This window comes from Bombus pyrosoma, linkage group LG12, assembly GCF_014825855.1.
Source record: "Bombus pyrosoma isolate SC7728 linkage group LG12, ASM1482585v1, whole genome shotgun sequence".
Taxonomy (NCBI): domain Eukaryota; kingdom Metazoa; phylum Arthropoda; class Insecta; order Hymenoptera; family Apidae; genus Bombus; species Bombus pyrosoma.
This window is the reverse complement of record NC_057781.1, coordinates 11,384,517-11,403,253: the sequence shown is the minus strand read 5'-3', so window position 1 is coordinate 11,403,253 and position 18,737 is coordinate 11,384,517. Positions and strand designations below refer to the sequence as shown.

Genomic DNA, 18,737 nt, shown 5'->3' with positions numbered 1-18,737 from the left:
TGGAATCGAATTTGGATCTCGATGATTAGTCGGAAAGGCTAACGGATGAACGGGCATTGTATGAAAGTTCGCTAACGTGGAGACAACGCTTGGAATTGTAACGCATTCCGCTTTTAACGAGGAAAACGGAATTAATCACCGAATGGTTTAGTATTATTATCAAACGTTTCTCTTTCTTTCAGAGATACTGAATTCACCTAATATCTTCTACTTCTACTTCTCCTTTTCTGCTTTATCGTCATCATCTCTCTCACTGCATGACACTTATCGCTTTGGGCCACTGTTCGTTACATTTCGATATCCTTACCGGTGCACCGAAAATTGCGACCACAAGTAGCTCTGCGTTATTCAACATGTACGCATATGAGATTTAAATATACAAATCCAGCGTTACTCGAGTCGAGTTTTAGTCATTTTTTCAAGAATTTTCTTTTACATTCATGATACGAGTTTAAAGTTGGAATCCTCCGTTCAGAAGATTCCTTCTCGTTTTCTTACGCTTGTTTTATTTGATTCTTAATTTAATCGATTGAATTTAATCGATTGAATTTACTTTACATTTCGAGTTCAGTACGAGTTACATATTTTTTTTCTTCACTTTTTTTTAATCTTTTTTATTACAAAGTGATCTATTATTGTTTTTTTCTTTGTGCATACGTTTTTTTTTTTGCACGGATTTGTAGTGTTAACGCATGGCATGTATAAGAGGTACGACCGATCAAATCGCGTCTTTAATTTACGTATGCGTATTAGTGTCGAAACACAAGCAAACGGAATATCTGTATTTTACGCTGTTATTATGTACGTCCGAAGAACGGCTTTTTAAATCGCACCGACGATATTTAATAAATTTTTGTACAATTTTTGTATGTCGCTCTGGTTCTGCTAATCAATTATTCCGCGATATTACATTACTTTATCTCATTACTTACGCACTAACATACCTTTCCAAGCTAAATTAACTAATCGCATAATACAATTACTCGGTCAGTTGTGAAATCGAACAAGAACTTCTTAAGAAATTTGCATATTTTTAACAAATCAGCAATCTGTTATCAAAGCTGTCAACAAATAAATTAATTACTCACTTTGCGTTTATCAATTGTCTAATTGGCGAACTTTAGTCGAATTTCTATATATATTAACTAATTGATCGGAACACGTTTACATATATTCTGAAGGATTTCGGTGTTTCCTCGATTCTACCTCGAATCTGATACATGGATGGAATCTAAATATAGTTTAATTAGGCTACGGCCCAAGGTTCCAGTTCCCCAAGGAGTTTCAAAGTCCAAATTTACCGTCAAGTTCATTCCCCTATTATTTTCTTCTTATAGGTGCACATCAAATATTTTCTGCTACGAAATTAGAGTTGCCAAGTGGTTTAAAACGATTCCGACATATTGTAATTCGCGTCATTCAGATTCCAAGATACGATTGACTAAATCAATGACGACGAACATGAAAAATAGACAAATGATTTCTCAAGCGGAAAGTCAATCACCTTTAAAAGCCACGGACTTAATTCACATCTCTCGAGCTATTTGTCTCGTTAGTCGGCTTAATTGTTAAATCAAAGTACTTGACCCCGTTCCTCGAGCATTTCGACGTTCTTCGATTCAGAAATGAGAAAATTACGCCTGAAACAAGACTACTACCGCCGGTGGCAACGACCGTTAACAATCGGTAGCTTAACTCGAAACTCTCAGACTGATAGCAGCGTCCTACGCGCGAATTCCACGTTAACCAGGCGCAAGTTAGCGATCGTAGCTGGACATGGAGCGAAAACGGCGTGCGAGCGGGCAACGTGATCGTATATCGGATTATCAAAGTAATTTTCGTAGAGCAAGTCCCGGCGAGGCGGTGTCTTCGAGATACCAAACCGAAGACGTGCCTTTCGTCTAATAATAGAGACAGTCCGCTCGCGAAGTCTGCGCGATCCGCTGCCGGCTCGCAGTCTTCGTACGAAAATTCGTCTCGAGTCTCGACCGTTTTCCAAGCACCGTGGTATTTTCCACAACGAACGACGATAATTGAAAACGACCGTAATTGACTGAGAACGCGACACAATCGACATAATCGATCCAGGAGATTTGAGGAGACTCGGAGTCCGGTTATCCTTATTCTCTTTTGTTTTATGCACGATCAAAACGACGAACGTTCGATTAGATTTTGAAAGTAAAACGAATTCGAAGAAGTGCGACTTTTTTTTCTTTTGTCTAAACGAAGGAAACGACTCTAGATCGAAGTTGAGTCGAAGAACACGCGAGTTTATCCGTTTACTATTCTTTTTGTTTGTTGGTTTTCCTCGTTTTGTTTTACGAAAGAGAGCATTGAAAAGGAATCTCGTGATTTTCCGACGGAAAATCCATCGAAAAGTTTCGGAAACAATTCGGGAAGAAACGGCGCTTCCGTGCCTTTCCCTTTCCTCTGTCACAGATATTCGCCAGTGCTAGAAATAATTGTAGCATTTGCGTTGAGTATCTTTCAAGGATTGATTCAACGTAATTGAATCGAACGGAAATCGAAAAAGAGAAAAGAAAAGAAAAGAAAAGAAAAGAAAGACGATAAAAATGTTCTCCTGTTTGTGCGCCTCGGTGAGAATGGAGGTAGGTGGATGTAACAAGTATCGTCTTTTGGGCAAATCCATCAAGTTTTCGTTTATATTTTCGATCGTGTGTTCTATATTTATCGTTAAAACGATCTAAGTTGTATGATACGTTAACGATGGTAGTTGATTTTTTATTCTGTTAAATCAAAGCGAATCTGTACAAAATTGGTGATTTATCGATAATTTACTTTTGATTTTCACGAATTAAGCGCAATAATTGTCACAGTTATTTGTGGTTAGCTTCCTTTAACAGTGAAATTTCAGTAACTTATTACAGAAACTCGAGAACGTTTTGTGCAATGATTATATCACTTTATAAAATAATCGAGAAACTAACGTTATCTTCATATTACATATAAGATGTTTATCCAGCCGATTACTATGAAATTAGGAGTATCATCATATATTTTACATAGAAAAGAGGTTTCTTTTTTCAAAATCAGTCGACAGCGATTCAATTATGTATTATATTTCAATTAATTGCGATATAATTAAATCTTACGCGACATAACAAATCCGTAAAACGCGAAACGGTAAATCTTAGAGAAGATAACTAAATCGTAGAAATTTTGCGTGAAAATTATCTCTTATCTTTAAGCAGTATAGAGAATAAGTTACTTATCTTCCCCGCGGAAAGATTATAAAAAATATACAAGTTAGAAAACCGTAGATCTTTTTTTTTATAAAATCTTTAATCTCGAAGCTTCAACTCTTATCCATACTTTCCTCTATAAAACATGAATTCAAAAACAGCGAATTAATTATCTGTCCATCAGTTAACATTTTTACTTCATTCCTTTCGATTCTTTGTTTCATTCTTAAAACGCTACGATTTTGCTGACACTACGCTAGAATTTCCCAATCTACATCGTAAGATCTATATTCATAAAACTACTACACTTTCGATTATATTTTCGAAAAAAAAAAAAAAAAAATAATAATAATAAAAAACGCAGTACCGTGCCCAAAGCAGGAACTAACGGCGCAAATTGTTAGCTCGTCGAAATCGCTAAGAAAAGTCGGTAAAATTAAGGCTAACTGTAAAGTTACAAATTAGATGTATCTTTTTGCTTTTAGGAGCCAGATATCGTTACCCTTGTCTCGCCGCGCAGTTGGTCAAGGAAACCGAAAAGCTAAATACCCTTATTACCAAACAAAAACTTAAAAAAAAAAAAAAAACAAAACTTAACGAACAAACGAACAAAAAAGAAAAAAAAAAGAAAGAACGATCTCCGCACAATGTTAAATTAGCATGTAACGTTGCTCCGCTTTTCCTTCCACGTTATCCGTCCGCCAGTTCCATACGAATCCTCCGCGTACCGCGAAACTCTTTTCCTCTCGCTTAAATAATTCCCACGATTTCGATGCAAATTGATCGCACGCAAACTTTTGTACCATACACCATCTCTGTAATCGCAGTTGTTCTTGCAAATAAAGCTTACCGATCGTTGCAACCGATTTGTTTCCGAGTTTTATTGACGAGAACAATACTTTATATGTGCAGCAACGATTCGACGAAATGGAAGCCAAAATAAACGACCTACGAGACCAAATAGAGACCATCAAGGCCGAAAAGAGTCGTTTGGAGAAGCAGATTCAAGTTGAATCAGAGGTATTACTCCGTTAATTGCGTGTCCCTTTGAAAGAATCGTTTCCTTCGTTGTCGTGCCTTCGTTGGAAAGTAAATCCAGCGGTTTTTGCTTTTATATCAATTCGAGAAATTAGACGAGAAGCTTGAACCACTTATGTAACTTAATTGGCAAAATCGATTAATTCTACGATGTTTCGTCATTCGATGGAAGAATTTCAAGAGGCAAGAAATTCATGATTAATTTGTTCGAAGATCAGACGCGTTTGTCGTACTATATGCTTACGTACGATGGTGATATTTTATTTATTTATATATACGTTGAAAGAATGTGTTCAGTATCGTGTAAAAATTGTTCAAATAGCAACAAGTACGAATTACGCAAGACGATATTTCGATTGGTGAATTCTCGCAAACGTTGCAATGTCTGAAAGTTTTATACTTTTCTGACTCGTTCCCTTATGAATCGATATATTTTTCTCTACTTTTTCTATTTGGGAAACGGATTATGAAATTGTTAATATCAGATACAATAGACAGAAGCTTGTCGACTGGATTTTCTGCAAATTATTTTAACCGCAATCTAATTTCTTAAAACGCCAAACTTTCTTCGTGCTCTTTCATTTAAAGATATACTTTTATCACTTTGCATAACTTTGTATAAATATTTGGCAATATTTGCAACAAATTAAATACATTGCGTAGAGGTAGGTTTTATTCAAGTTCAAGCAAAGTCAAATGGTTCAGGATGCGAAATAACGTCGTAACTGGTTGAAACTCTAGTTTTAGATTTCGTTAAACGATCGAATATCGAAATAATATTAATAATACACAGATTTTCCTCTATTTATCTTCACGCGTTAGCTTAATTATCGATACGCATGATGCTCGCGTAGTGTAATTAATAATGAAACAACGTAGTTAAATCGTTAAAATTTTGTAACGTCGAATAAACGAGAATTTGTTACAGTCGCGCGATAATGCAAATTGTTCAATTTGCACGATTAACCTGAGTTCTGATCTCCAAAGCGAGTTAAAATCTCCAAACTAATAGCACGTTAATGTTATTTTCAGGAATTGAAAGGCCGGCTTCAGGATAGGGAACAGAAGATAGAAGTTCTGGAGATCGAGAAGCAGACGATAAAGGAACAGCTGCAGAACAAGATGGATGAACTCGACAAGCTGAAGAAAATGATGAAAAACGACATGGAGGATTCGAGCAAACGGGAGGACCTTATTCACGATCTGCAAGTTCGCGATGCGGAGATCGTGGAGAAGAATCACAAGATCGAGCAGTTGTCGAAGGAGCTGCAAGTGAAGACACAGAACCTACAGAAGCTGGTGAACACGGAGCTGTGGAGCAAGAACAAGGAGATCGCCAAGCTGCACAACCATATGACCGCCACTCACTGTCTCGAAAGGAGCCGAAACAAGTTAGACATGACGCAAGAAAGCGCTAGCACGCAGCTATCGACTCTGATCAAAGAGCTAAACGACATTGGTATCAAGGTAACGTTTACCAATGAGGTGATCCAACTGAACTACGTCGACGGGAACGAGACCATAGACGTAAAAACTATGACAGACTATGTACAGAAGCTGGTAGCCCAGAAAAATGAGTTGGAGAAGGAAGTCGATTACCTAAAGTGGTTGAAGCTAGTTTCGAAACCGGACATCGCCACGGAGATCGATGGATACGGTGATAATCAAACGGAGAGAGCCAAGAAATATTGCGAACTCATGCGTACACACTTGAAAGACTTGGTAAAGTTCATGAAAGAAATGTTGAAGAACGCTAACTACGCGGATAACATCGGTAACGACCATAAGAAGGCCGTATTCGACGTTTTCATGAACTCGAAGATACTGTCCGACGATTTCGTCAATGCGCTCGAGGGTATGTCAACGAATGATTTAGCCATTAACACCGACGAAGCGAATGTAAAATCGCTGGACAATTCGGTGAAGAAAAGTCGATCCGACAACTTAATCAGCGCTACGAAGAATCAAGCGTCCACGCAGTCAGATTCTGAGGCGTTTTCTGAACCTGATAGGACCGTTTCTATGGCTAGAATTGGATTACAAGAGACACAACAGAAGTCTTTGAACCGGTCCAGATTTTCCAAGTATACTAAAACGTTCACCGACTCCGAGGACTCGTTGGAATATGTGCCTTATTATAAGTCGTATCAGAATGACCTGAACGATTCCGAAGCTAATTATCAGATACAAGAGCTTAAAGAAACAAACGCTTTACTGTACACGGAGCTCAGCGCTCTTAGGAATGAGTTCACTGCCAAAATTTCTTTCGATTGTGTAAGTATCACCTGCACAGTTTTATCGACCCTGTCGCGTTCTTTGCGTTGCTTACATTGTTTTCTCGCTTGTTAATAAATTTCATTAATCGCATGTTGATTCGTGCATTTCTTAAAATATCAAAAATCTCGTTGGTTCTTGCTCTTTGTTAAAAACTCGAAGGCAGCAGCAGGGTTAAAAGATTCATTGTTCGAAGCATCGTACCTAATTTTCGTATATTATTCCCCTTTCCCATTTTATCGTGCCTGCTTATTAGGAATTCTGTAAAAAATATACGTCCGAAGTGTTCAACACGATAGTAAAGTAGATGGATCTTGTTTTTGAACGTATTCTTTTAATTTTCAGATATTCGACGAAAAAATATCGCCGTTGATCATCAAATTGGAAAAGTCGCAAAAATACTGCGAGAAATTGCAATCGGCTTTGGACAGAAGAGTACACGAAGTGCACACACTGAGGAAAGAAAGCAAACAAAATTGTACGCGTAGGGCGCAATTGGAAAAGAAGCTAGCTGATCTGGAGGGCATGGCGACAGAAATGAATAAACAGAAGGCTGAACTAATACATTACAAAGACAATGCCGAAAGAAAAGCCGCGGAAATGCTAATATCGCTCAACAGGGAAAACGACGCGGTAACGAGTCGTTCTTTTCTCAATTTTTACAACTTTAACTATTACGTATATCCAATGGCACTTAAGACTAATCGAAAACATAGCTCTTTGAGACTCTAGAATATTTTATTACCGATATTGGTTGTTATCGTTTAGTAATTATCTTTCCTGAATAATTACAGTTGAGGACACGAGTCAAAAAATTGGAAGACGAACACGAATCTGCAAAGACGAGCATATCAACGTTGACGAAAGAACTGGACCATTTGACTCTTTCGCATAGTCAGATTCTCGTGGAGAATACAAAGCTAACGAACGATAAGTTACGTTTGGAGCAAGAAGTAAGGAAAACGGAGAACAGATGCGACATAACTGTTCGTACCATGCACGATAAATTTAACAAGGAAGTAAGATAATCAATGTTTATGGCTCGACTTGATTAGAGTCCGTCCATCTTCAATCGTAATACCATTTTATAATGCCCGTGTTTAAATTTACAGATATCAGATCTGAATCAAATCAATGAATCTCAAAGGGCAAGATTACAAGAATTGGAAGTGACTAACAAAGAGTTGCGAAGACACGTAGCAGTTTGTGAAGCGAGCGATTCAGCGCCAAGTTCTAGTGGCGTTTCATCGATACCTACAGAGACTATGCTGAAACAAACTTGCGAAGATATCATGCAAGAATATCAAGCATATAACGTTAGTCGAATATTTTTGTTAAGCGTGTCTTTATTTTCTTATTTGCTTTTTCTAAACGGTTCATTCAAGAGAGAATTTATTGAGAGCTTGAATGCACTTGTAAGGATTGCGTGTTTCTAATGGACTGCTACTGTATTATTTGTGGATTAAATGTGCAGTCAATTTAAAAGCGCAGTAGAAATTTCATAACGTTTGATATTTTAATTATTTTCTGGGATTGGTTGAAGATTATGCTAAGTTATACTATTTTAGAATTCGCAGTACTGGCTACCTATAAGCTACTCAACGATTGGTGGGCGCAGTAAAACAAGCTGTTCGCCAGACCTAGGAATCGAAAGCGATGCGGCTGTTACAACTATGAGGCCATTACAAGACACTTTAAAAATCACCGAATCCATGACTAATCTGTTGAGCGACGAAGATAATAACAATGGTAACAGGCCAGTTCGAGAAGTCGATAGCGAAAGCCCTTTGCCGATAGAAGGTAACTTATCTTTATAAATTATAACAGTTGTTATAAAATTCTGTTCGTATTAAAATTAATTCTATTTCAATCATACACTCCCAATTCTTCGTTATATATTTCAACAAATAAAATTTATTATTTATTAGGCCTCGATGAAGTAGAAGCTTTGAAGCAAGAGAATGAAACATTGAAAAGAAGATTAATGAAAACAAGAAGGGCATTGGAAGATACTTTCCAGCATCTTTCGGCGTCGAATAAAAACAAGAAAAACGTCGAGAAAGCGATAACGAAACAATTACAAATTACAAAGAGCATATTGAAGAAAACAAGGACGTATGAAGAACCACTGGACAATTGAAACAATCGAAGAAAAATATCATCCATTCGCCGGAAAATAGAAAACCAAATGAAAAGTCGCCGTTCGTTGTGGGTTTTTAAAGAACTGAAATTATCCTCAACTTTTTTAATCGCGTTTTTACTATATTTCTGTATTTCATACGTTTTTTCGATTCATATAAAAATTTCGAACAATCGTCAACGTACGAACTGTATTTGTACAAATGAACGAAAGACGGCGGCGACGGTTATTGTATTTTGTAAGAAAAAGTATTTTCGTATATTCGTGAAGCGTTGAGCGAAAATAGGGAAGATGTAAGAATTAATATAGAGAAAAGACGACGACAAGGAAAAAAGAAAGAAAGGAATCTTCGTGGAAAAAACGAAGCTGTATATGTAAGTTTTGTATATAATCGTGTATGTGTATTCGAATTCTTTTGTAGATTGTTTCTTCTCTTCGAAGGTTACTACAACCTTATCATCGAAACGAAAGCTGTCCATTTTATCGTATCTTCGAGTTCTCGACGTTTTTCGCGCGCGTGTACATATGAACACCGAGAAAGTCATTACACAGCATCTGTACATAATCTTCGCAAATAAAGTGCCATTGATATTTGAAAGGAAAAAATGACGTTAAAGTTAGAAAAAAGATTACTTCTTACTTCCAGTTCCAATTTATACTTTCGTTTATATCTCCCTTCGTATCCTATGTTGTATTCTTGCACCCAATAAAAATTTTAAAAGACCATTTCCCATTTACTGTCGGATGTACATGCGGTATGAGTGAAAGCAAACTAAGGAGACAATAAATTTTACTTACTTAAAATTAGAATAACTTACTTCCCGCTGTTCTGGACAACAGAGATATTTTATAAATAGGGGCATGTTTTACATAAAAAATATGTTTAAATCTTATCCGTAATTCTCAATTCTCAAAGCTGGACGATAATTTACTAAAAATTACGTTGTTTACATTCGTTAGAAAATATTTAAAAGAATGATAACGAGATATATGATAAAATAGAATAAAACAATGAACTTGATAAAAGCTAACGTTAATAGAACGCCTGTAGAGAATTAATGTACAAAGTATAAATTTTGCTTAAGCTCGTGTACGGATAAAAATGAAGAGTTTGAAAGTACACAGTACAACGTGATATAGATTACGATAGAATTTTTATTATCACTCGATGACTAGATAATAATATAAAGATCCGTAGTAACTCGTGTTGATGAAGTTATGAATTGCGCTAGTCATGCGAATCTTTTTTTATTCATTTTTATGAAACCCGGTGAGGAGTGTGTGTGTTCGATTTTCATAACTGTACAACATTCAGTTCTTTTACCCGACGAAATACACCATGTTTCTTGTTTCAGCTCTCCTTTCAATTTCAGTTCGTCGAATTTTCGCGGGTAAAATAATCGGGGCGACGTATATACAATTCTACAATGATATATATTTTTTTTTATCGCTCCTTCTCGGACGATGTGCGCTATGTTTCAAGTACTATATCGCTCGAATAATATCAGGCATATAGGAATATTTGAAAAATAAATTTACAAATTATGTCGTCGTAAATCTTGAACAAATGTACATAAAAAATTTTACGTTTCTTACGTAATTATTATGATGTATATATATATATATATATATATACATATATATGTGTGTGTATATGCCTCATATTACTACATATACGAATGAAGTTAGCCATCAATCGGAGACTTAGGTCGATCAATTGAATCCGCTGCTTTTGATTATCGATCATCTATATATAAATCTAGGCATGCGTCACGAATATGTATCTCGCGTGTACATACATATGTATACAATTTATACATAATCGCGCATATACATACATATGCGTTGAGACAAGAGTACAATTGACATCGTTACGACTTTGATTATTCAACATTGTTACCGCTTTACAGACAGAACCTGGCAAATTGTGCATTTGTACGCTTTAGTCTAATATTTAAAAAAGGTATTAATGTAATTCATTTTCCATATCCACAAAATTTTTAAGTAAATTTACAGCTTGATCTGTGAAGCGTTAACCGCGTAAACGAACGTTCGTTCAAATGGAATCGATTGATCGAAATATCTCGCGACAGTGCCTTTTCGATGCTGTAAATCGATAGAAAGTGACGCAGAGCACGTCAAAGGTGTAATCTACTGACGCTCGGTTTCACCAACGATAAACAAACATGCAAAGTAAACTTTGATTCGGTATTCGATCAAATGGCGTCGTGTTTGTTTGTCGATTTCGTTTACGTTGGTGGAATCGAATGGCGATCATCTAATAAGTCGCGAAAAAGGGACTTACTTTCGAGCGACAATCATGGATGTCGATATTCGTTGCGTTGTCACGCTAAGAAACATCTTCGTTATGCCTCACGATGTAGACTACACGATTGGTTTTGTTTATGGATACATCGATCGTTGTATCCATAAGGGCAAGCCTCTCTCGACTTATCATAGTTCTCCACGATTCACCAGTCGCAAGTAAACCTTTTTGCAATAAATTACAACACAATTAATAATCCACACCTGGCTGTCGTTCGCTCGAAAATCACACTTCTTGAATCAATTTGAATAAGGCGTTCGGAAATCATGCGACGACGTTCGATCTAACGTGGACAATATTTCCACCTCGTGCTCGCTCGTCCGTCTCTTAAAGTGGACTGAGCGATTCGCGGTAAGTAGAACGATTCTGATTGGTCGCGAAGCTAGCCAACTCTGCAGCACTAAATTCGTATTGTACTTACATTTTATGTATGTACTTTACATTACAAGAGCGCGACATTCGATATATATTCATTATGAAAAAAAAAAAAAAAATGTAAATCGTTTGACCAATCGAAACTGATTTTACAATCCACGCTTCCGCGATCGAGCGTTCACGATTTCATGCTATGTCGCAGCTTCGCTGACGAAAAATAACGGACCGGTTTCGTGTAATTATCTTGCATTCACGAGAAAATCGATTTATCGAGCGTCGATGGAAAAAATTCATTAGTGCTTCAGGGTTAACTTTTTATTTCGAATTTCATTCGCGGACGGCGTCGCTTCCTTGGAGATCGCTGTACGCCTATCCTTCCCATCTTTCCTGCTTTCATTCTACCCTCCCATTTTTCCTCCTTCCCTTACGGTAGTACAATAAAATCTAATCTGAACTATGTACAATAAACGACACTTGAAACTTCTAGCGTCACGTAAGCGCGGTATACCATAGAAACGTGTCTAGCGATGCTCACTAATGAAACGATATCTTTCGTCAAGTACGATCTCTATGAATCGCAGTTCGTTCAACGGCAATGTGTATATATTCCCTAGAACGAATGTCAGTTCCTTACGCGATACCCATTCTTGCTAATATCTTGATGACTTCATTAAGTACCAACATACATAGATGTTGAAAAAAAGAGTGCGTTACGAAATATCGTTCTTTCGAACGATATCGATTCCTTGCGAACAACCGGTCTCGCGACACGCCTAAACTACCCTCTAGTTTTTCTTTATTCGACGATTAAACTCCATAGTACCGGGAAACGAGGAACTTGTACATAAATATATTTAGATTAATCGTAGCTATCGAATGCGTATCGTATACGCGCTCTAAATGTAACTTTATACGACAGCGACATATGGCATCATTCCGATGATGGGAACCTCGCCGGGACGGTGAAGTGTACGGTGTGGAATGACTCCTGTGGCTCGAGACGGTGCTCGATCGTCACACATATCCTGATCGAGTTCCGCTCTTGTTAGATGGATCTCTTGGCGATACACCGAGAACGCCGAGATCCTCTCGAGATCGAGACTCGTGAACGTAAGATCGTCGACGATCGACGAAAGTGGACAGGTTGATGATTCGATCGAAGACTTAGTCTTTTAATTGAGTCTTGCCTTATGGATAAAGATCGTCAGGTAAACGCCTTGCGCCGATCCGTTCTTCCGAACGGTGCTTGGCAACGCGTCTGTTTGCCGGGTTATGTGGCGTAGTGGGAATGGTGGTGAGCGTGTGGAGGTGGTGGTTCGCCGAGCCATGAATCGGGCGAGGGTGGAAAGTCCGGGTAACCACCTCCACCGCCGCCTCCGCCGCCACCACCACCTCCGCTCGATTCGTTGCTCAAATCCGATGCCGGTCCTGGTACCATGCCACCTGTGCCTCCTGCAACATGCATCGTCCAATTTTTTCCATTAACATTTTCCCCCTTTTCGTAACACCGTGGCTTGGAAATGCACGGTGGTGGTGAAACTTCAACGAAGGTGTGTTTAACATTAATATAGACAGAAATTAATAAAACGTAAGCGCGAATCTATTAGGCTATATAGTAAAGAATATTTTTCGCGACCAATAAATGGAGAAATGAAATTGACGCTGATACGATCGAAACTTGATTTTCGCTCCCATTGTTTCTCTATATACGCCACGTATCTACTTATATGTCTTATTTTTAATATCGAAGAAAGATAGTGTCCTATAGATCTAGATTCTTTACACGATAGATAAACTAGATACTCTGACCGGAACTGGAGGATTACGATACGATATATGGAATGATCTTGTAATATAGAAACGAGACGTTTACTTACCAAGGGTAGTGTAGACGGAGAGGCCAGCATCCGGTGGATATGGAAATTGAGGTGGTAAGGACGGTGATCTGGACGTTGAGAGATAAGGGGGAGTTGTTGCACCCAAATAACTACGTGGAGGGCCCCCGCTTGCCCCATTTCCAACCCCACCTGGACTCGCGCCTTCACCATCTAATCCCATGTTCACCACTGTTCCGTAACTATCGTTGCTCAAATCTAAATGTAAAGATAACACAAATTTCATTATTTTATCGCTCTATAAAAGCCTTCTCCGAATATTAGAACAGATTATAACGCTGTAATCGATTAATGACATAAGATCGCTACTTGTATTTGAAATTTGTAAAAGAATTTATGAAGTCATCATTATCTCCTTTGTTGTACTTATGTACGATTTGTTTGTAGCAAGAAATAAAATCGTATCAAACATTCACGTGAAAACTAAAAGACTAAATCTAGTCAAATTTTCTTGTGAGATTTCTACGTCGGACATTTGTTGCTTTTAATATAAAATTACGATTTTATACCGTACCAAAGACATCTCTCTTTTTACAGTAGCGACGTTAAGTATATATGATCCGAATAACTTTGTATTATATGTGTCAGGCGCAAGAGAGGCACTGGATAATGAAGCCGTTTAAAATTTAAACAATAGCTGAAGTTTATATGACTTTACGGCGTGTATGGTTAACGATCGGCATAAATTTCAGCATGGTCCGCAATCTTCCTGAAATCTCGGACACGGCGAACTAGCAGTTAGCCTCCACGAACTCCTGAATAATTGACGAGATCGTCTTCCCCTTTGCTAAACGCTCGGGTACACGAAAGCTTAGATGTAACCAATATTAAAGGGAAAGCAACAGAGCTAGAGAATAGGTAATTCTTTTGAAAGCTTCTGTATGGTTTTGCGTTTCTCACGATAAATATCCCTTTACATACGCGTGTACCTACTTATAACTTATTTATATGATGACAAGTCAATAATATTTTCTAGCTACGCTTGTTCCTCGTCGCTTGAAAAAAATGACAAATTTGTTGACTAAAAATCTATTGGCGAAAAAGATCGTAAGCGTACTAATCAGCGACATAATTATTTAAAATATTTGTGTAAACACCGGTTCCTTTCTTCTTAATACAGAAACCTATCTTTTATCCTTTGAAATTGTTGTTATTATAAATTTTTGGCACGAAGAATAGTGACTTTTAATAACGAAATCTCTTGAAATATACATGTACGAGGGTATTCGGTGATAGCGTACCATCGCTCGTAACATTTTCTCGTTTCGCGAGTCGAAAGGAACGTTTGTGCATGCAGAGAGGAAGCTGCGTACATTTCGTGATATTGGAAGCACAAATAACCCGTTATGGGTCGCTTTTCAATGCCTATTTCTAATAACGCAGCGCAATTTTCCACTACGAAACTGCCAAGTATTTTATCTCGTACAGAAATCACGAACATCTACTATCATTCTTACGTTCATATTCAACGATAAGTAAGATTAATTACGTAGTCGTAATTAAATAATTGAAATCTATCGATAATCGATCTATACTATAATCTACCTCAACCTTAATCAGATGTTAATCTATAATGTGTGTGCCTATTATATCTAAAGGTAATTTTTCTATTATATTGTATTACCTGTATCTAAAATAATACAACCGGTATAAAATTTATAGTATCAATCGATCGAAGCGAAAGTTTAAGTACAAGCGATAAGGAAATTGGACACAATGATATATTAAGCGTGATTAATCGTATGTACGTACCATGGTGACCAAAGGTGGAGTCTAAGTCGATCTTAAGCTCGTCCTTATCAAGAAGCTTATCGTGCCTAGGTGAATGTCCACCTGCACCCGTCCCTTTCATACTTCGAAAATACTGAGACCATCTTGTTCTACCCGCGTCTTTCTTCAGTCTCTTCTCTTTTGCTCTCCTGGAAAAGGAGAAAAGGAATATGAATGTCCATTCTCGAACGAGTACGAAAGCGACGAACGTTTAATTTTTTACGTGTAAACTTGGCTTAGGATTTTTTAGAAACTACTCAGGTGAACTATTGCAACACCGTGTCCGGTGTAAATTACACGTAAATGAGATGTATTTCTTTTTTTTTTTTTTTTTTAATTACAGTACATTTCAGTTTGGAGGGTTGGAATTACAAATAAAGTTCAAAGTAAATTCTGTTGAATTATAATACTTGTACCTTCGTTGAATCTGAACGATGATCCGTAGTACGAGATTTACTCGATATCGCAAGGCGAATATCTATTAATATGTATACAAAACAAAAATAAGTGATACTGCGATAACATTTTTTGCCATATACTAAGCGAGTAAGTGACGCAGGAAAACCCACTTCAATTTCACGGAAGAGAGCCTTAAGAGAGTGACTCTACAGAGTTAAAGTATTCCACACGTGTTAATTTTTAAGATTTTTACGCCATTTTATCGGCGGTCATTGATGACATAAATTGCGATAATAATACTTTGTACCGAGATTGTCACAGTTTTCACCGTTTTCAACACGAAGCCATAGGATTATGGTATACGAGCGAATAGAATCGATAAAGTAATTTTTCTTAAGTTATGTGCAACGTTGTACACAACGATGCTCTCGATAGAGATAAGAAGAAGTCGAATTGGAAGAAAAATCTTAGATTAGTGTGATAACTGACTATCCATGTCTGCCATAGATATATTATGAATAATGTTGCTGTTTCTGAAAAGTTGATAAATAATTCAATTATTCGAATAATTTATAATCTTCGGTCTCAAGTAGCGATTTTAATAATAACTTACAAACACTTATATCGTAGACAGTTTTTAAAAGCGCGATAAAAATCAACTTAATACGATATTCCAATTATATTTACAAACTACGATACGCACCTACTTAGTTACTATATGGACAAGTACCGTTTTCATAATTTACGTACAGATTAAAGCATTGCTCGAACGTTTATGCGTCCCTCGACCCTCGTTATTTCCTTTTAATTTAAGTGTTATTTTTATTATTCAAGTATCCTTCCAAAGAAACATTACTTACGACTTTAGAAAACTACATTTGAACGATTAAGGAATTAGCCATAATCGCGTAGCAGGTATACCTTATACCGTACGGTGTGCCAAAAAAAAAAAAAAAAAGGATAAGTCGAAAATGCAGAATAGAATTTGTCGAAATGGGATTTTGTTCTCGGAAAAAATTGATCTTCAACGTTCTTCTGGAACGTGTGTACTTAACTATATCGTGATCGGGCGGTTCTATTATGTCTGTCCTTCGTAAATAGCATTAATATCACTAGTTGATTTCTTATCAGGCTTTGTGCAAAATAAGCCGTCGACTATAATAAGACAAGTTGTTCTTAAGATTTGCCTGTACTAATGCACAGATAAATCTATTATGCAGCCTTCTTAACGTATTTTATATCTTTAATTCTTCGAACTTTTAACTACCGAAGGAGAATATTCAAAGTTGAACCTGTCGAAAACGATACGTTATGTCTATGAACAAATTTTATCCCACTTTTTCCTGTAGAATCACTCCCTTTCTGCTTGCGTCGTAATTACTACGATACCCTATTGTGTTTCTTTATGCTCGCGAGAAATATTCCGCCGCGCATAATCGGACATCGTCAATTCTCGAACGAATACTTGATCATTCGCGAATTGAGTTTGAATTTTATCAAACGCATCGACGTACATACGTACCTGTTTTGGAACCAAACTTGAACCACGCGCATGTCGAGTCCTGTATCATGAGAAAGTTGCTCTCGCACGTGTCTCGCTGGCTTAGGACTGTTATTGTACGCTGATTTTAAAGTATCCAACTGCTTCGCTGTGATCGTGGTCCTTGGCCTTTTGTTCGGTTGGTCACCGTCTATACTTCCTCCGTCTGCCAATTCTATGATATAAAAGAATCGACGATAGATATAAGTCGTTTAAACGTCTGAAAGTAACTCTGTTTCGTTACTCTGGATTGTAAAATAATAAAAATATATGGAAGCGAGTACAACGTACATATACGTTACCTTTTGCCTTCGCCTGCTCGTAGTCGGGTTTACAAACGAGCTTTCTATCTTCCATGAGGTAGAACTCGTCCCCAGTGTCCAACTGTCGAGAGCAAAGGGCGCACGAGAAACAAGTTAGATGGTAGATCAATTCTTGCGCCCTACGCACGACTTGCGACGGTGCCAATCCTTGGCCGCAGCCCGCGCATTTCGTCCCGAAACGCCTGCCATACCAACAACATACAACATTTTCACATTACGTTCGCGTATTAATTGCAGCAGCATCTCGTTCGATCAAGGTTGCACCGCCTTGAAAAACAGCCAATATTAAGTACAACCGTTCGAAGATATTTCATAAAAATACGAATGTAGAGCGCGGTCAGGACTGTTTTTTGACGTTCTATTAATCGGAATCTGATTCCCAGCTTTCTTTCTTAGCACGAATAAATGATACCAGACCAAATATATGGGTTGCTTAGAACAACGACAATGACGCGACGCGAACAACGCAGCCGCACAAATATCATCCCTTGGCGCGATAACAACACCCTTCCTAGGAAAGTCGAAATGGTACTTTCGCGCTTCACCATTATCCTTACCATTTTGGCTTCGCTGCGCGTGGATGTACGTTGCGTTTCGTTCGCAGAATGAAAATCGAGAACGAAAAATCAGCGTCTTTAATGCGTGGGAGGTTCGACAGGATATTAGAACGGAATCAAACGCAGTTGAAACAGACAAATTTTCAAAGTGGAATAATCGCGTGAACGTCGTAAGCGCTCTGTAGAATTCTTTATTGGTCAGTTGGAAAGAACTAAGGAACAAATTGTCCGCGCGAGTACCGGTATCATCGATTTTCGTTTCTTTGCCGCACCGTATAATTACGAAAAGATGTGCGTGGTGTTTTGCGAGGAAATCGGCAAACTTCGATGGTACATCGCGCGGGCAGATAATTCTGAATTTGAAATATATAAGCAACAGGTCGATTCGGGTTCTCGGTCGAGGTATAAACTGAAATACCGATATTATAAAATGTCACCAGGGCCCTATGATCGCCCGACCTATCCAGTTTAGACCTTTCCCTTTATCATCGCATGCCATTAAGTTAAGTAATTTAAATGAGTAGCCCGTTGCACGTAAGCAGCCGATTAACGAAACTACTGTGTCAGCTGCCGTATTAATATTTAAGATAGAACAATCTTGCGAGGTTACTCCGAATAACAGAATTATCAATAGAATTTGTCCATGTTAAATGCAATTGCACGCAATGTCAAGTAAATAACGAAACATAATTGGAGCAGTTTCGAACACGATTGATTATTTATGTCATGCTACAGTTCATATATCAATACATACATTTTTTATATCTGCGAAACGGGCACAAAGCAATCCATGCAGTATTTACCTCTGTGCTTATTGTTAGAACGATACTTTTGACAATTTTGACAAAGTCCGTCGATTTGATCAATAAATTACGTATATAAAAGTATCGTAGGAGA

The 18,737-nt window shown here is 37.6% G+C and overlaps 2 protein-coding genes across 14 annotated transcripts in view; one reads left to right on the top strand and one right to left on the bottom strand.

The window, feature by feature from the left end:
* Positions 1-9,261, top strand: part of LOC122573354 (centrosomin) — a 39,393-nt gene extending 30,132 nt beyond the window's left edge. For all 7 annotated transcript variants that reach the window (XM_043739584.1, XM_043739588.1, XM_043739581.1 and 4 more), the window contains 7 exons: positions 4,116-4,223; positions 5,274-6,515; positions 6,861-7,148; positions 7,310-7,534; positions 7,628-7,831; positions 8,084-8,315; positions 8,444-9,261. In XM_043739584.1, the coding sequence (XP_043595519.1) occupies positions 4,116-4,223; positions 5,274-6,515; positions 6,861-7,148; positions 7,310-7,534; positions 7,628-7,831; positions 8,084-8,315; positions 8,444-8,655 (2,511 nt within the window). In that variant the 3' untranslated portion in view covers positions 8,656-9,261. The remainder of the gene's footprint in view (positions 1-4,115; positions 4,224-5,273; positions 6,516-6,860; positions 7,149-7,309; positions 7,535-7,627; positions 7,832-8,083; positions 8,316-8,443) is intronic.
* LOC122573361 (LIM/homeobox protein Lhx4) overlaps positions 1-18,737 on the bottom strand; it is a 71,720-nt gene that overhangs the window by 3,455 nt on the left and 49,528 nt on the right. For 3 of the 7 annotated variants that reach the window (XM_043739604.1, XM_043739606.1, XM_043739608.1), the window contains 5 exons: positions 17,263-17,474; positions 16,943-17,135; positions 15,004-15,170; positions 13,234-13,449; positions 10,090-12,808 (listed from right to left, as the gene is read on the bottom strand). In XM_043739604.1, coding sequence (XP_043595539.1) covers positions 12,627-12,808; positions 13,234-13,449; positions 15,004-15,170; positions 16,943-17,135; positions 17,263-17,474 — 970 coding nt within the window. In that variant the 3' untranslated portion in view covers positions 10,090-12,626. The other 4 variants (XM_043739605.1, XM_043739609.1, XR_006318720.1 and 1 more) reach the window with 3 other exon arrangements.